The 16,786-nt window shown below is 44.1% G+C and overlaps 1 protein-coding gene and 1 long non-coding RNA gene across 2 annotated transcripts in view; one reads left to right on the forward strand and one right to left on the reverse strand.

The window, feature by feature from the left end:
- The window catches only part of LOC136612942 (uncharacterized), a 103,366-nt gene that overhangs the window by 67,820 nt on the left and 18,760 nt on the right, over positions 1-16,786 (forward strand). The gene's annotated exons all lie outside the window — the stretch shown is intronic.
- The window catches only part of CACNA1A (calcium voltage-gated channel subunit alpha1 A), a 266,456-nt gene that overhangs the window by 10,019 nt on the left and 239,651 nt on the right, over positions 1-16,786 (reverse strand). The window contains exons 46-47 of the mRNA XM_066593712.1: positions 7,793-7,991; positions 5,346-5,557 (exon numbers count right to left, since the gene is read on the reverse strand). Of these exons, the coding sequence (XP_066449809.1) occupies positions 5,346-5,557; positions 7,793-7,991 (411 nt within the window). The remainder of the gene's footprint in view (positions 1-5,345; positions 5,558-7,792; positions 7,992-16,786) is intronic.

Genomic DNA, 16,786 nt, shown 5'->3' on the forward strand with positions numbered 1-16,786 from the left:
TCAAAGAAATTGCTTGCTGGAGGCGGGGTATTCAAGCCCTGCTATCAGGAAGAAATGCTCTGTCACCGATGAAAGCCTGCAGCAGCGCCGGAGACCTGAACAACGGCTACTACAGTAGATGAGTATTACAAGACACCCACCGAAAATAAGACACTGTGCCTCTTTTGCTAAGTGTGTATCTACCTCTGAATGAGTCTACATGCTGGAGATTCAGTGACTAATTGCATTGACTGTTGCACACAAGAAGGCATATAACACGCCAATTAGCAGTCAGCTTCTAGAAGTAGCTGCTAAGATGTATCCTAAAGATTAGAACCGCTAAAAAATATGCATGAGCTGCCATGTTAATAGACTTGGGAGGATTACAGTTATATGAAGACAACACTCTTCTCATAGTACAGAATATACAGAAAAAGTAAATGAACCCTTTAAAATTCCCTGGATTTCTGCATTGATTACTTACAAAATGTGGTCTGATTGTTTTTTAAGTCACAATTATAGGCAAAATAATCTAACTAATAACACAAAAACAGTTGCAGCATTCATATTTGTTAAGTAAGCTTCCACAGTACAGGGAGAAAAGGTAAGTGAACCCTTGAATTTCATAACCTGTAGATCCCCTTTAGCAACAATCACCTCCACAATACATTTCCTGTAGCTGGAAATAAGATTTGCACACCGTTGAGAGTGAATTTTGGACCATTCCTCTCAGCAAATGTGTTACACTTTATCAATATTTCTGGAATGCCTTGTGTGTACAGCCCTCTTCAGGTCATGGAAAAGCATCTTAATTGGGCAATCCAAAACAAAAATCTTTAGTGTGCTTTTGGACCATTGTATTGTTGCATCACCCAATGTCTCTTCACTTTTAGGTCATAGAAAGATGATCTTACATTCTCCTATAAAATGATACACCTTAGAATTCATTGTTCCCTCAATGATCCCAGGGCGCCCAGCCCCTGAGGAGCAAGGCAGCCCTAAACCAAGATGTTCCTTCCACAATGCTTCACAGTTGGATGAGATTGTGTTGTTGCTGTGCTAAAAAGTTCCACATTTGTCTCATCCGTCCATAGAACATTTTCTCAGAAGCACTGTGGGACATCCAGGTGGTCTAGGGAAAAATTGACATAGGCTACAGTGTCTTCTTTGAACAACAGCAGCAGCATCTTTTGTGGTGTCTTTCCATGAAGTGCATTCTTGTTCAGTGTTTATCAAATAGTGCACACATGAAGAGGTTTCTGTAGTTTGTAGAGTCTTCTGTAGGTCTCTTGCTGTTGCCTTTAGGTTCTTTCTCACTTGTTGGACATCCTGTTAAAAATAACTCTAAAAGCACAATATTGGGGTCAGAAGCAACAGTCCTGAATTTTCTCCACATGTAGATGATTTGTCTATCTATGGATAGATGTACACCCAGGTCTTTAGCAATGCCTTTGCAGCTTCATACATCTCAAGAAAACATCTTTTGAAAGTTGTTGACAAGGCAGGGTTCACACTAACTAATATTTGTTGAGAAGAACAGATTGGTCAGTAACCAGGCTTTGTCGTCCTTTATTTAATGGGCAAATCACTTGTGAAATCTTCCAATCTCATCTTAACACAAACATCATTTGCCAATTAGCTCTTGGAAAAGCTATTAACACAGAGGTTCACTTACTTTTTTTTGGTGTTAATACGCAACCCATAGAGAACAATAGGGCTGTACTCGTGTAATACGGGGTAAAATAGAACATGCTGCGTTTTTTATGTTCGTATTATAAACAATGTATAAATGCAAATATATTTTCATTGACTCCATTCACTGTGTATTATGCGCACGTACATCCCTTGTGTAATATGTAGTGTAAAAAACGTTCCTGGGAATGAGCTCTAATAGACTTGTTAGACTACCTAGACACGGGCAAGCGCGATATTGGGCCAAGAAAGGTACGATTTATCCGCGGATGCCAGGCTATTTTCAGTCAAAAACACCTTGCATCGCAACTGTGAAAATCCAATCCTCTCGTGCACATTTAAAGCGCGATAGAGGATCGAAAGTGTTTCCCATCAATTTCAATAGAAAACATCACATCGCACTCGCATGTACATCCCACGATGCCACACCTTCCTGCCACAGGACATAAGTGTACGTCCCTGCGGACAGGTACTTCCTGCAACAGGACGTACACTTATGTCCTGTGGATAGCGCAAGATCAGGAAAGATCCCACACTATCCGGCAGTGGGAGACGGCTGTCACTGATAGCCTGCCTCCCGCTGCAACAGCGGGGGTGCATTGGAGCAGCGCACCCCCCCCCCCCCCGCTGTTAACCCCTTCCCTATTGCAATCTATGTAGATTGCAGCATTGGAAGGGTTTACAGAGGGAGCGCGCTCCCTCTGTGATGTCATCGGGCTCTCGCGATATAATCGCGGAGTGCTGGAGGGCTTGCCATGGCAACAGGATGCCAGAAACCTGCGTCCTGTATTGCCTGTGCCCATCATCTCTGTTACAAGAGAAATCCTGCAATGCCTTATCATAGCGATCATCGGTGCTATGATGTAAGTACCCCACAGGGACACAAATTGTTTAAAAAACAGATAAAAATAATGTACAACAAAGAAAAATTAAACAAAAAAACTTTTTTTGTGCTTTTTCTCATATTACCATTAAAAAAATCCCACATGTTTGGTTTTGTCAGGTCCGTAACGACACTTATAATAAGCTGAACACGCTTTTTATTGTGCACAGCAAAAAGCGTTAAAAAAAACGCTTTAAAACTGAGGTAAAATGCTAATTTTTAGCATTTTGCCTCCCAAAAACACAATAAAAGTGATAAAAAAAAACGTATGTACCCTAAAATGGTACCAATAAAAACTACAGCTCGTCTCGCAAAAAGATAAACCCTCACAGAGCCCCGTCCATGGAAAAATAAAAAAGTTACAGGACTTTGAGTACAGCGATTTAGGGGACATAAAAAGATTTCCAAAAAAAAAGGGTTTTATTGCAGAAATGTAGAAAAGCCTAAAAAAAATATAAGAATTTTGGTATCGTTGTAACCGTAGCGGCCCGCAGAAAGAAAAAATGGATTGTGTCATTTAAGCTGTATGATGAACGCTGTAAAAAAATCTACGGCAGAATTGATGCGTTTTCTCTCCATGCTATCATAAAAAAATAATAAAAGTTTTACAATATAGTCTGTGTACCGAAATATGGCACCGATAAAAACTACAGTTCGCCACGTAAAAAACAAGCCCTCATATGGGCACGTCGACGGAAAAATAACAAAGTTAGGACTTTTGAAAAAATGGAGATGAAAATTCGTTGCGTCCTAGGCCACGTCTTTAAGGAGTTAAAGGTCCCAATGAAATCAATGGGCGATGCATTCTGCATTGTGTATATGACTCCATCCAAAAGAATGGAATTCATATTCGTGCGAGATTTGTGCGTTTCGCAATGCACGCTTTTGGCCACGTGAAAGGGGCCTTAACTTGTTTAAAACCAAATAAAACCTTTGAAACAAAGAAAAGACATGAACATTCCAAGTGTTGTGTGTTATTACCGTAGTTACATTGTATTTGTCTATAATTGCAACTTAGATAATAGAATCAGATCACATTGTATTACATTAATTAATGCAGAAATCCAGAGAATTCTAAAGGGTTCACTGACATTTTCTTGAAATTGTATTTATATCATTTTATAATAATATGTGTAAACAGACCAAAAGCATATTGGTGACAGATCCTCCTTAATGCACAACACTAGGTAATAGTAACCCGCTTCAGGATACAAGGACAGTGTGTTTGGTCATATAATGTTCTAGAAGCGCAAGCTACTAATAAGGTTTACACTTGTAGATCTCATTAGAACCTGAGGATAGAATACTTTCCCGATGGGGCAGATGCCAGACCCACTGACAACTAGGAAGCAGAGATCTTCCTATTGGTTAGTTGTCAGGGCTGGAGGGTGGGGGGGGGGGGGGGTGTCATGTGACCCCTCTGCTTTACAATATGGTTGACAGAAGGGAGGAGGATGTGATAAGCTTCTCTTCGTCCATTGATCAGCACTTTTATTGTAGACATATGTGCCTTCAACTATTCAGTGTTTCTCTTAAGTGCAGATGTAACATATGGCAGTCTGCAGTTTTTGCTGCTATTTGTCAGCCATAAGGGGTTGCCTGCTGTAGATAACCCCTTCCTAAATGCCATATGAATGTTTTTTTCTAGGGGTAGTCCTTCACTCGGGATACCCATTAACAGAGTGGAGACCCCAATGAAAACATTGGCACTCCCCATAGAGACCCGTCCCATGAACTTCAATGAGTGACTACATAGGATGCTGGGTAAAGAGCTGGAAACCTCTTCAGCATCAGTTGATATGGATAAAGGGGAGCCCAAACCATACCTTTAACAATGTATTGGTGCTACAGAGCACCAATGTCCTACTGGCCAGTACTGATGAGACATCTGTCCGTCTCAGACTGCTCTGTGCTTTGCCAGCTTTTAGGGGTTCTAATTGTCCATTTAATTGGTTGGCTTACTGAAGACATTGATGGCATATCACAAGGATATACAATCTTAGAGTCTCATTGGTGGGGTCTGACCATTGTGAACCCCGCCAATAGCGAAAACAAAGTGATAGCAGCGCTCGGAAACTGCCATCCATCTTAGGTCCATTTGGTTGCTAAGTCAGTCATTAACTATATAAATTCTTGTAGAATCGAGACAAGACAAAACTCACAAGTGCCTCAAAAACCATTTATGTCCCATTTTAATATCTGTATTAAAGAGTTTTCCAGGACGGCACTATTGATGACCTTTTCTCAGGATAGGTCATTTGTAGTTGATCAGCTGGAGTCTGCCGCTCGGGACTCCTATCACTCCGTCCGTACCAGTTAAAGCTCTGTATATTGTATAGCTGTGCCTGGTATCGCAACTCGATCCCATTCACTTGAATAGGATTAAGCTGCCCTCAGGCCATGTGACCAAAGAACATGACCTCACAGACCTGCTTGGGTGCACTGTGGCCTTTTTAATCAGCTGATTGGCAGGAATCACCGCCAATCAACTATTGATGACCGAGGTCATTAATAGTGTAGTTCCGTAAAATCCCTCTAAGGCTACAACAGCAGACCCCCCATTCTGCTGAATGAAACTGTATGATGCTGCTTTATTCTGTCCATCAGATTAACAAATAACATATACATATAAATGTTATTAGTAGTTTGCTTTTTTTCATTCATTTCATGACTGTTCCTGTCTCCAAAGGTTGTGTTTACATGCTGGCCTGTTCTCTCTCTCCACTTTCCAGTTTAGCTAACCAAGTCTGTGTTCATGCCCTGGTTACATATCATTGAAAGAAGAACCCACCTGTCTGTGTGGAGCATAGTCTCGACCCATACTTGGTGAACGAGAACTAGGTCTCCCATATTCTAGACGTTCTCTATCAGATCCAGAGTGGTGGTGATGGTGGTGATGGTGGTGGTGGTGGTGGTGGTGATGCTTTCTGTCTCGGGTTCGTCCTCGCTCTTCTGAAGGCAGGTCACATGACTGTGTTGTGGTACTGACCTCTGTACCGAGACCTGCAGAAGAGAAGTTATATCAGGATGCTGCTGCTGTCACTAGCTCCCATGTATTAGCACAGCTTCGTATTATTAAACTATATTACTATTGAGTACCAACTGTGTGGTCTGCACTCCCTGAACATTTAACATAGTAACATAGTATGTTAGTCTGAATGAAGGCAGTGTCCATCTAGTTCAGCCTGTTTCAACCCCTTCCTTGTTGTTCCAGAGGAAGGCAACCTTCCTGACCCAGCCAGAGTAATCCCTGGATCTACATTTGAGATCAACAGCCCGCTGGTTACCTAATGTCTATATTTTGTAATATCATAGGCCTCTAGGAAGGCATCTTGTCCCCTCTTAAAGTCCGTGGATGATTTCCCCTTTCTCCACATTCTGATCTCCCTGACATCCTCTCTAACACTGAGAGAAGGGAGGAGGAGAACGCAGACAGCCAGGAGCAAGCGATGTGTTGTTGGATCTATGTCAGGATCAGCAGGACAGCTAGCTATGTGAAAGGGTCACACAAACTCGAAACGGGAGGGAATTTTTTAATTAAAGCTATTGAGAAAGTTGCTTAACCCTTTCAAATCCACTGTCTGACATCTAAAGACATTCTGGTTGAAGGTTGTACAGTTCCGATGTCGGAAGACGTCCGGCAGGGTATTCTTACTGTAGATTACTGGCCGCTCTGTTGTCGGGGGCCTCTCCAGCATGTCCCATACTGCAGTACTGGCTCTAGCCAGCAGATGGCACCATGGTATAATGGCAGAAAGAGAAAGCCCCCTAGGAAATCCTGAATCCAAAATTGGATTGCAAAGGGTTATTTTTGCATTTAATTTCAAAAGTATTTTATTTATTTTAAATCAAATTACATATGCCTTTTAGGCCTCATGCCCACGGCCGTGATGGACTCCGCCAGCAGAATATCGCAGCGTAGTCCGTCACGGCGCCCCCCAAAGACCCCTTACTCCCCTCTCCGGATCCGCCGCTCGAGTCCCCTCCAGTGTGCATGCGCAGTACAGCGCATGATGCGGCGGCAGTGGGCGATGACGCGGCTGGTGGTGGGCGGTGACGCGTAATCACGTGATACTTCCACTCTGCTCACAGCAGAAGTATCGCGTGACGACCGGCTTCCATTGACTACATAGGAGATAGGGGAAACGTTTTGCCTATCACTCTAGTTATGATCCTCGCCACCTTTAATTTAGCATTTAGGAAGAAAATGAACAATACTAAGTCAGTGGTAAGCACAATGGTTGGCTAAGTGCAATATTTGGGAATTATTGGAAGCTAAATAGAAAGAAAATTAGACAGAGTGCCAGCCACAGAATCCCCCAGAGTGTCTACTACAGATACATGCCATAGATGTTACCCAGAGTGCCAGGCACCCATGTTTCCAGGGTTCAGCTAAAGAGGTTGTCCTATCACAGTAAGTTATCCCCTATCCACAGGGGTAACTTACTGATCGGTGGGGGGCCAACACTGGAACTTCTACTAATCCCAAAATTTCAGGCCTGGTGTGTGTAAAAGTTCTGGCAACGGAGGCCGCGCTTGTGTGCCTCCACTCTGTTTACTTCAGTGGGATCTCCGGAGGTAGAAAAGCACCTGAATTCAGCTGGTACCATTGACATGAATGGAACAGAGGTGCGCCTCCGTTACCAGAACTTTGGGATGCACTGGGGCTAAAATCTTGGGATCGGTAAGGTCCTTCTGGTCAGACCTCCACCGATCAGCAAGTTATTCCCTATCTTCTGAATAAAGGATAACTTAATATGATGGGAATACCCCTTTAACTACTTCTGATGCAGGGACCTCCTAATGATATCCCACATGATGATGCCACATCACAAATTAGCAAAATGAACCACCTCTCCAAGCAGCATTTCTCATGGCAATCAAGTCCAGCAAGTATCACAAGTAGGTTTTTATTCCAATTTCAACATACAAGAGATAACAGAAACTGCGTTTTGGATCACTACATGATCCTTTCTCAAAGTTGTCATCATCATCACAAGACATATTACAGGGAGGTTGTTGCAAGTGCACCTTTACCCCATGGATATAGTAACCCAGATGTGTTCTGGCAGGTTTTACATCCTCTTGTTATACAAACATCAAGACATATTGGAAAACCCTTACAAGCGCAGAGACTTTCTTCTCTTTATCTCAAATTTCACACCTGAAGCAGAAAATGAAGCATAGGGGGTAACCAAAAAGAGAAAAAAATAAAATGAGAGGGAGAAATTTACCAACCTGATTCCAAATCTACATAGCGAGTCAATGAGCGCTCAGACACCCGGTGTCCACGCTCTCTTCTGCGCTGGTGTCCATGACGGGGGCCTTCATCAGGGGTGACTCGTTCCAATGAGTATTCATTTAGTCGGATGCCTTTCGACCGAGAATGACCAAGCATCGAAGTGGAACGTTTCATTGGGCTTCCATCCGTTATAGTCTGCAAATTGGGAACAAAGTAACGGTAAGCACCTGGTCATGCTGAATTAAATGCATTTAATGAGTAAAGCATAAAAAACGGACAAAGTTGACCACAATAAGTACATTTTACAGATTTTAAGGCAGATGTTATGGATTAGAAAAAATGTCCCTTTTTTCAGGAGTAGCGGCACTGTTGTAGTACTGTTTTTGGAAACAAGAAGACCTTTTTTCTAATCCTGGATGGTCAGGACTCTCTTTCCTAATGACAGAAAATAATTATTTGTTAAGAAGATATTTTATTTTTTTAAAGTAGTACAGCAAAAAAACAATATAAATGTGGTGTCGTCATCATCGTACTGACCCACAAAATAAGGTTGTCATGTCATTTTTGCTGAAATGTGCACGCTGTAAAAACAAGACCCACCCCTAAAGATGGCGCGACTGCGGTTTTTTCCAGTTAACTGCACTTAGAAATTCATAAAAAATGTCAGTGCCTTATAAGGTAGATTACATAGTACCATTGAGAAATACAACAAGTTCCGTAAAAACCAAGCCCTCAGACAGCTGCGTCGACTGAGAAACGAAAGCGAGAAGGAGAAACCAAAATGCAAAGAAAACAAAAAATGCATGCGTCATTTACCAAAATTGCAAGTTATCCCCTATACACTGCTAAAACCCCCCACTGATTTTGAGAATGAGAGTCCCATGTTTACCCGACTCCTTACTGTACCACCCACGATGAGGAGGAGGCTGAATGCAGTGCTGGTGGTGCAAGCAAACTAGTAGTCCATTCAGGCCTCATGTCCACGAGGAAAATCAGGCCCGCGCGGATGTCTGCTGTGGATGCACTATGTCTTTTCTTATTCATGCGGTAGATCAATTGAGATATAAGCTCTATGAGCATGTCGCGTTTTTTGTCACGCGCGTGAAATACGCAAATCACTTAAAATACCATCTGCGGCTATTTAATTACCTGCTTGGTCAATGCTTTCCTATGGGATGCGGATTTGCATTTTTTTTCATGCGCTGATTTGCTAAATATAATTTTTCCCGTGGGCATGAGGCTGACTGTCAGTGGGACTGCTGAGATACGCAAGAGGTACCTGCTCAGGTATTTCCATCAGCCCTATTGAAATGAATGGAGCACTGAACACGCATGCTTGGCCAAGCCAAGATTGCAAAGGCTCATAGGTGTCAGAATGATAGATACCCCCACAAATGATGCCATTTTAAAAACTACACCCCTTAATATATTCACTGAGAGGGATCAGGAGTATTTTGACCCCACAGTTTTTTTTCAAAAGTTAATGCAATTTAGAGGAGAGAAAATAAAATTTCATATTTTTGCAAATATGTCATTTTAAAGGCAGGTTATTTTCTATAGTGCACATGAAAATGAGGATTTACACCTCAAAATGGATACTCTTGTTTGTCTCGTGTTCAGACACATACCCATTGTGGCCCTAATCGTATGTCTGTATGCACAACAGGGCCCAAACCGAAAGGCGCAGTCGGTGGCTTTCAGAACAGAAATTTGGCTTGAAGGTGTTTTAGGCCCCATTGCCCACTTGTAGAGCCCTCGAGCGGCCAAAACCATGGAGAACCCCCACAAATGAAACCATTTTGAAAACTAGACCCCTTAACGAATTTCTCTAGGTGTGTACTGCCTATTTTGACCCCACAGTTTTTGACTGAATCTAAGCCAAGCAGAAGGAGAAAATTATGATTTTCATTTTTTTGGGAAATTGTGTCATTTTAAAAACAGTTTTTTGTTTTTTTTTGTACAGCACACATAGGGATGAAGACTTGCAACCCAAAATGGATCCCCCTGTTTGACCCGTGTTCAGAAACATATCCATTGTAGCCTCAATCTGCTTATAGAACACATGGCTAGGCCTATAATGGAGGGAACACCCATTGGCTTTGATGACAGCTCCATGTTGTCGGCTACCTCCATGAACCCACAGCATAGAGCTGTCACGTCCACAGCCCGCAGGGTTTTAATCCCCAGAGGGAGGATGTTTTTACATCCCTGGGGATTAAAGCCCGGCAGACCAGGACGTAAAAACACTATTTGGCGGTCACTAAGGAGTTAACATATTTAAATTTAAAAGAAAAGGCTGATATTCAAGATTGACATTCCCTTTAAAAGCTGTAAAGACAAATCAGGACGGGAATACTGTAAGATTTCCGCAGCAGAAACGCAGCTTCAAAACTCGTGCCGCTCGGCGCAGGTTTTGAAGCAGCTTCACCGCCTGCATTCCTCTGCAGCCATCTCTCCCCATAGAAAGGAGAGTTACCCGCAGCGGAGACGGCAATAAAATTGACATGCCGCGGATTTGAATTCTGTGCGGCATGTCGATTTCATCGCGGCTTGGCTGCGATGGTTTCTCTGCAGCGTGTGGACAAGATTTTTGTAAATTTGTAAGTCTGCACAGAAATTCCGCAGCAATTCTGCCCCGTGTGAACCCAGCCTAAGAACTCCCTCTATTAAGGTACTTTTACATGGAACAACTGTCAGGTGCTAAAGCACCGATCCGCCATTCCAATGATTACCGCTCCTGTGCTTTCAAAAAGGAGTGACAGTGAATAGAGGCGGAATAGGCAGTCTTTCAAAGATGAGCGACTCCCGTTTGCACTGAATGAGGAATCGCTGGCTATTTGCTTCGTTTAGTTTCTGGGGTAATGTCAATTCTTTTACAATCAGCAGGAATTCTCTGGCTTGTTTGTTCTCTTCTGTCTACTAGTTTGTTGTTGGGCCAGTTGCTATGTAACACTGGAGTGGGTCAGCTAACCACACAGCTGCAGCCCAGCCTTGATGGGATATGGAGTTCCTCATGGCTAGCCTGTGTTTAAATATTCCTAGTTTCTGCAGTGTGTTGCTGGTTATAGTGTAAGCTATGCGCATTAAAATCCAGTATTCCTTGTATGTTTCTAGGATCTTGTTCCTAGTCTTTGTTTCTTGTCAGTGGAGTTATTTTCCTGTCGTTATTTCTAGTCCAGTTCTTGCTTGTTTCTTAGCCTTGTAGTTTGCTGTTTGATTTTTTACATTCTTAGTATCAATCTTTTGTCTTGCCTCTTGTCTTCTTCTCTTTGAGTCTTAATGCCCTCTTGTTATTTCTCAGGGTCAGTGTTACATATAGGGTTTCCATTAGGGTTATCTTTAAGGATACTCCTGGACAGTGGTGTCTGGTGTTATGATCAGTGTTGCGAATAGGGAAAGTTAGGGTCAATTATTGTCAGTTTACTATTGCCTATCTGTTTACCCATCTGCTCCATTATCGGCTAACCATTACCATAATTTATCTATCTGTTCCATTATCTGACTACCATTATCAGTTTCTGCCACCATCTGAATATCATCACCATTTCTGTTCCTATCCTTGCATCTCTGACACTTACTAGTTTTGATACCTGCTTCATATTATTGCTTGCTTGACTGCCCAGATATTACATAATTCGATTCTACTGTAAGTCCTGTGGGTATTTGAATACTAGAAGAAACTGTTAACATGCGGGTAAGGCGACTGCTATAGGTGAAGTCCAGTTCTGCCATCTTGTGTCCAGCCAGCGTCATTACAAATCCTCCTTTATATTTACATTCTGCAAACTCTGTATGTTCACACCACAAAATGGTCTGTCGCATTAGAACAACTTAAACAGCAATTACAGCAAAGCCATTAAATCATTTCACCGCCCCCTAACTTCGCCCACATTATACACTGTTCCTATATTTTCTCCTATGCCACCTCTAATTTGCTTTTCACTGTCTGCAGATAACCACCCTGATGACTACATATTCCATGATATCACGAGCAGATATCACATAGGGCCATGTGGCCAGATACTATCAGAAAATACAGTTATAAAGATCATTCTAAATTGTGAGTGGCATGCTGGGGAGACAGGGGTCTAATGGCGCTTTTACACAGAATGATTATCATTCAGAATCGTTCCCACACTCCCAAGGGGAATTTGAACAATAGTCGTCCCGTGTAATGAGAATTGTTCAGTTGTTCAGTTTTTGCATGCAGAAAACTGAATGACCTGCCTGTCAGCGTAAACAGCAGTCATTCGCTTTTGAATGACTGCCTGCTTAAAGTGAATGGAGGCGGGCGGAGGGAGAACGCTCCCTGCCCACTCCGCCTCCATGCCATCAGCGCTCTGAGTGATGCCAGCGATACTCACACCCCTTTAATAGTGCATGAGAAAGCATCATCGTTTGCCCAACATCTTGTCCCTGTAAATGGACCATAAGGCACAGGAAAGGCTGTGCCATATACAACAGCATGCCGCATTTCACTGGCAGTGTGCAAACTCCTGCCCCCTGTTGGGAGGGGCAGAAATGTTGGTCAGCAATAGCCTTACAACATCTATAGGAAACAGGAAGCAGCCTAGAGGAGATTCAGTGACAACAGCGGAATACACAGGCTATACAGAAGTGAGGTTGTCACCCACCCTGGACTGTGGCTATACAGAGACTCAGGCACATTCTATCTGATATTTTAATACCGTAGTTAGATACCACAGGAGACAGCAGTAACATCAGGCATTGTGATTACAGGGGAGAATTCACATAGGAACCTATTGTTTTCTCTGTAGTTTATACACATTCAAGCAAAAGATCAAAAACCTAGGTCATAGTCCACTAACTACTGTAAAGGTAGTCATAAGACAGTGGCATGTGAGTGTAATACGGCCTAATTTATGCGTCCATAATACAAATGAATGTCCTGACTTGCAAGTGCGTATTGTGATCCAAACATTTGGCTCAGAATACTGGCAGTCAAGCCTGGATGCTCATCCATATTATAAGTAACAGCATTATAGAGGATGTTATACAGCAGTACTGAGCAGTGTAGATATGAATTCAGTAGTTGTGAGACAGTAAACATTTATTAGATGCTGCAGCAGAGTCTGTGTAAGGCTGCTTTTATAGGGAACCATTTTTATCGTTTGCCCCGAGCCAACGGTGACAGAGTTCACTTGTGCAACCTGTCTATACAGGCGGATAATATGGTTCACTCGCAAATTGTTCAATCATTCACATTCACTGTACCTGTGAATGAGAACGACGGAACATTCAGTATTTAAACAAAACGATTAGCGGACGAGCCAGTGATGATTTTCATGCTTCCATGAAATGAACGATAAGCAAATGAGTTCATCATTCCATTGTTGGCCGTGTTTATACTGAACGATTGTCGTTCGAATTCGAATGAGCTGACGATTTTTTTTTTTGTGGGTAATAAGCACCTTCAGGTCTCCTCTCCACGGGCGATAGTTCATTGCATTACTCGCGGCAATAATCATGGCGATTCTCCGCTCACGGGATTCAAATCGCAGCATGCTGCGATTCTCCGTGGTGAGCCTGTCTGTCAGCACGGAGACCTAACAGCTCTCCCCCACGGCCGTGGACAGGGGGCCTAAGTCTCACTGCTTCTATCTCCCTCCCGCAGCTCCCTCCTTCTTCCTCCCTTGCACAGATTTCTATGGGCAGCATGAAACAGCAGCAAGCTGTTACCAGAGACAGGCTTCACATGACAGTACGTTAGAAGGAAGTGAGACCCCCTAGTCGCCAGCACTTCAGGGGGATTTTTCAGCACTGTAAAGTAATTTTAAATAAAGTTTGTTCAAAGTAGAGTGGCCATTTAAAGGGGTTCTCCAGGTGTGAACAAGTTTTTAAAAATGGCCGCAAATGTGTTACCATAGTAAATGAAGCAGTATTCACCTGTCCTCTGCCCAGCGATCCAGCACTGTAGCAGCCATGTGCTATTCTCCTGACATCATCACGCAGACACTGGGAGCCATGATGCCAGGAGAATGCCACATGACTGCTGTAGCTTCTAATTGACTGCAGCAGTCAGGTGGTAGCCATTCATAAACTGCAGCCCAGGCTCACCGGAGGAAGAACAGCTTCTATTACTATTTTAAGGCATTTGCAGTAATTTTAAAAATGTATTCACACTTGGACAACCTTTCTATAGCGACCCTCCATAGTATAGGTACACTGCTCTGACTGGTCAGCACTGCTCACATGGACAGCACTAGTTAATCAAAACAAGTGTAATGTCTTAAGGCCCTTTTACACGTAACAAGTGTCGGGTAAATGATGCCCAACACTTGTCCCCATGTATCTTGCTCTCCTGCTATTACACAGGCACGAGTATCACTGGATCGCTGACAGGGCAATCAGCAGGGAGGCGGGGCAGTTGCAGGAGAGTTCTCTCCTCGCTCTCCTCCGGCCGCTCTCTACTCACTATAAGCCACGGCTGTTCAGTATTGAACGGCCGCTGTTTACACTGAACAATCATCGTTTGGGACTTTAAGCAGCTTAAAACTGAATGACTGGACGACTCACATCCAGTAGTTCAGTTTCTGCATGCTTTTGAACGGGACGATTATCGCTCAAAACCCTACGGGAGCGCAAGAGTCTAAATAACCAGAACATTAATCATCCCGTTTAAAAGGGCCTTTAGTCTAATGATGTATAATAATGCACATTGTGCATCGGTTAGTGAGGGAAGCTGGTGCGGCCATCTTTGTTTGTCCATTCCCAGTGGGTTGCTTTAAGACTGCTTTCAGACAAGCATAAGGTATTAGTGTATCTTGACACCACCAGGAAGCTAGGGGTTTGCCAGAGGAACGCCCCTCTCACACCCCTAGCTCCCTATTGGGTGATGTCAGAAAGGTGCTAGCAGCACAGTGTGTATTGATTGCTGGCTGCCGTGGTTGGTTAGGGTTAGGGAAGATGTTCCTTTTAGGCTTACTTTATAACTTGTAAATAATTGCATGTTACAAGATGGAAATTGAAAAAAGTAATAATGTAAGCCGAAAAGGAACATCATCCCTAACCCTAACCGTCCACGGCAGCCAGCGATCAATACAAACGATGAAGCTATACATCTACTAGTGCCATGGATATCCAGCTGCCGGCATGCAGGACAGAATGGAGGTCCCGCTGTGGAGAGGAGGCACCACGGGAGCAGTGAAGTCGGCTGTGAGGGTGGAGATGGAACCGCAGCCTGGAATCCCAGTGAGTGAAACTGCAGCAGCGGGGAGTGCAGAGCCAGGGAAGAAATAGCAGCATGTGGGAGCTCAGCGGTGGACAGCCAAATGCCGGAGCTGGGATTACTCGGGCGGGCACCAAAGTGCAGCTGCTGGGAGGTGTTTTAGGAGCCGGAAATCCAGATGCTGCACGAAGGAGCACTATTCACAGGCGGGAACCAGCTACAGGGAACCACTATTGACAGCAGGGGAGCCGGGTGCGGAGAGCCGGGAGGGTAGAAAAGCTGGGGCGATTACACGGCCGGGGATTACAAAGCAGGAGCATACAGAAGGAAGGATTCACAGGGGACAGGATCTTTTTACTTAGCTGCCAGGACCTGATGACGAGCCTTCTTCGCAGCCAATCACATTCTGGGGGCGTTACTAGACAGTCTGTCTTGTCTCCACCAGGACTTCCTGGTGGCGTCAAGATACACTAATACCCAAGCATAATATGAGACTATTTGTGTGACTGTATTATGCTTGCACGTTACACTCCTGTGAGTACAGCCTAAACTTCTCCTTGTTCCTTGTTTGACGGGAGTGATATCATACCTTCATAGAAAATACTGCCACAGTACCCACTGTAAAGGTACAGGTTTGCTAGTGTAGAAAATATTTCACTGAGACAGTGGTACAGAATCAAAGTAGCAGAACCAGGTAGGTGTGACATGACACCAGCTTCTTGCCGATAACATACAGCTCCTGCTTGCTTTCCCACGTCCTGGTGCAGCATGCCCTGTCTTTGATGAGACTAATAGGCATGAGAATTCTAGGTCCTACTTATAAAAGTATCACCGCAATGACCCACACACGTTCTGCAAAGCTTGTTATTTTCTTAAAGGGCCAATCCCATGAAAATTAATTACTAACTATCCTTAAGGCTTTATTCACACGAGCGTATACCGGCTCCGGTTTAATGGCTGGCCGATATACGTAACCCATCTGAGGCATTGGTTTCCAGTGCATCAGTTCAGATGGGTGTTTTTCCAGAGCGTAAAAAGGCCGAAAAAGGGAAGTGGAAGGAGTTAAGCACCATCTCTGCTAAACTCCCTCCCTCTCTCCGCCCCTTGCCGGCTGTTGGTAAAGTGAGGGGACAGGAGATTAGCACACTAGCTCCAGCCTCGTTCCACCCCCTCCCATTGCAGACAGCCGGCAAGGGGCGGAGAGGGGGAGATAGTATAGAAAACTAGCTCCCGTCCCGCACCCTTCCATTTCAGACAGCCAAAAGGGGCGGAGAGGGGGAGAGAGCTTAGCAGAGCAAAGCTCTCTCCCTTTGCCTGCTGGTATTCCGGGTGCAGCGTATACACGCCGCACTTGGTCGTCTGAACGGGCGCATAAACAGGAGGGTTGCCTCTCGCTCATGCGATTTTCGGTCGCACTGTGGCTGTGACATGGCCGGATGAAAATTGCAGCACCCGTGTGAATAGCAGCGCCCTTGCCAGCTGTCTGCAATGGGGGGTGGGGGGAGGAATAGTTTTCTAAACTTCCACCCCCTCTCCGCTCCTTGCTGGCTGTCTGCAATGGGAGTGGGCGGGAGCTAGTGTGCTAATCTCCCGCTGCTAAACTCCCTACCACCTTCCTTTTTCGGCAGCTCTCATAGGCTCCCATAGGAGTCTATGGGACTGGCCGCTGTATTCCAGACAGAAGATAATTCCAGAACTATCTTTTTCGGCAGGTGTCAAGATGGCCGACTGGAATGTGCACCGTATGCACTATCTTTGCCGGACAGCCGTTTTTACGCACCGCAAAAACCAATGCCTCAGA

The sequence above is a fragment of the Eleutherodactylus coqui genome, chromosome 2 (assembly GCF_035609145.1).
Source record: "Eleutherodactylus coqui strain aEleCoq1 chromosome 2, aEleCoq1.hap1, whole genome shotgun sequence".
Taxonomy (NCBI): domain Eukaryota; kingdom Metazoa; phylum Chordata; class Amphibia; order Anura; family Eleutherodactylidae; genus Eleutherodactylus; species Eleutherodactylus coqui.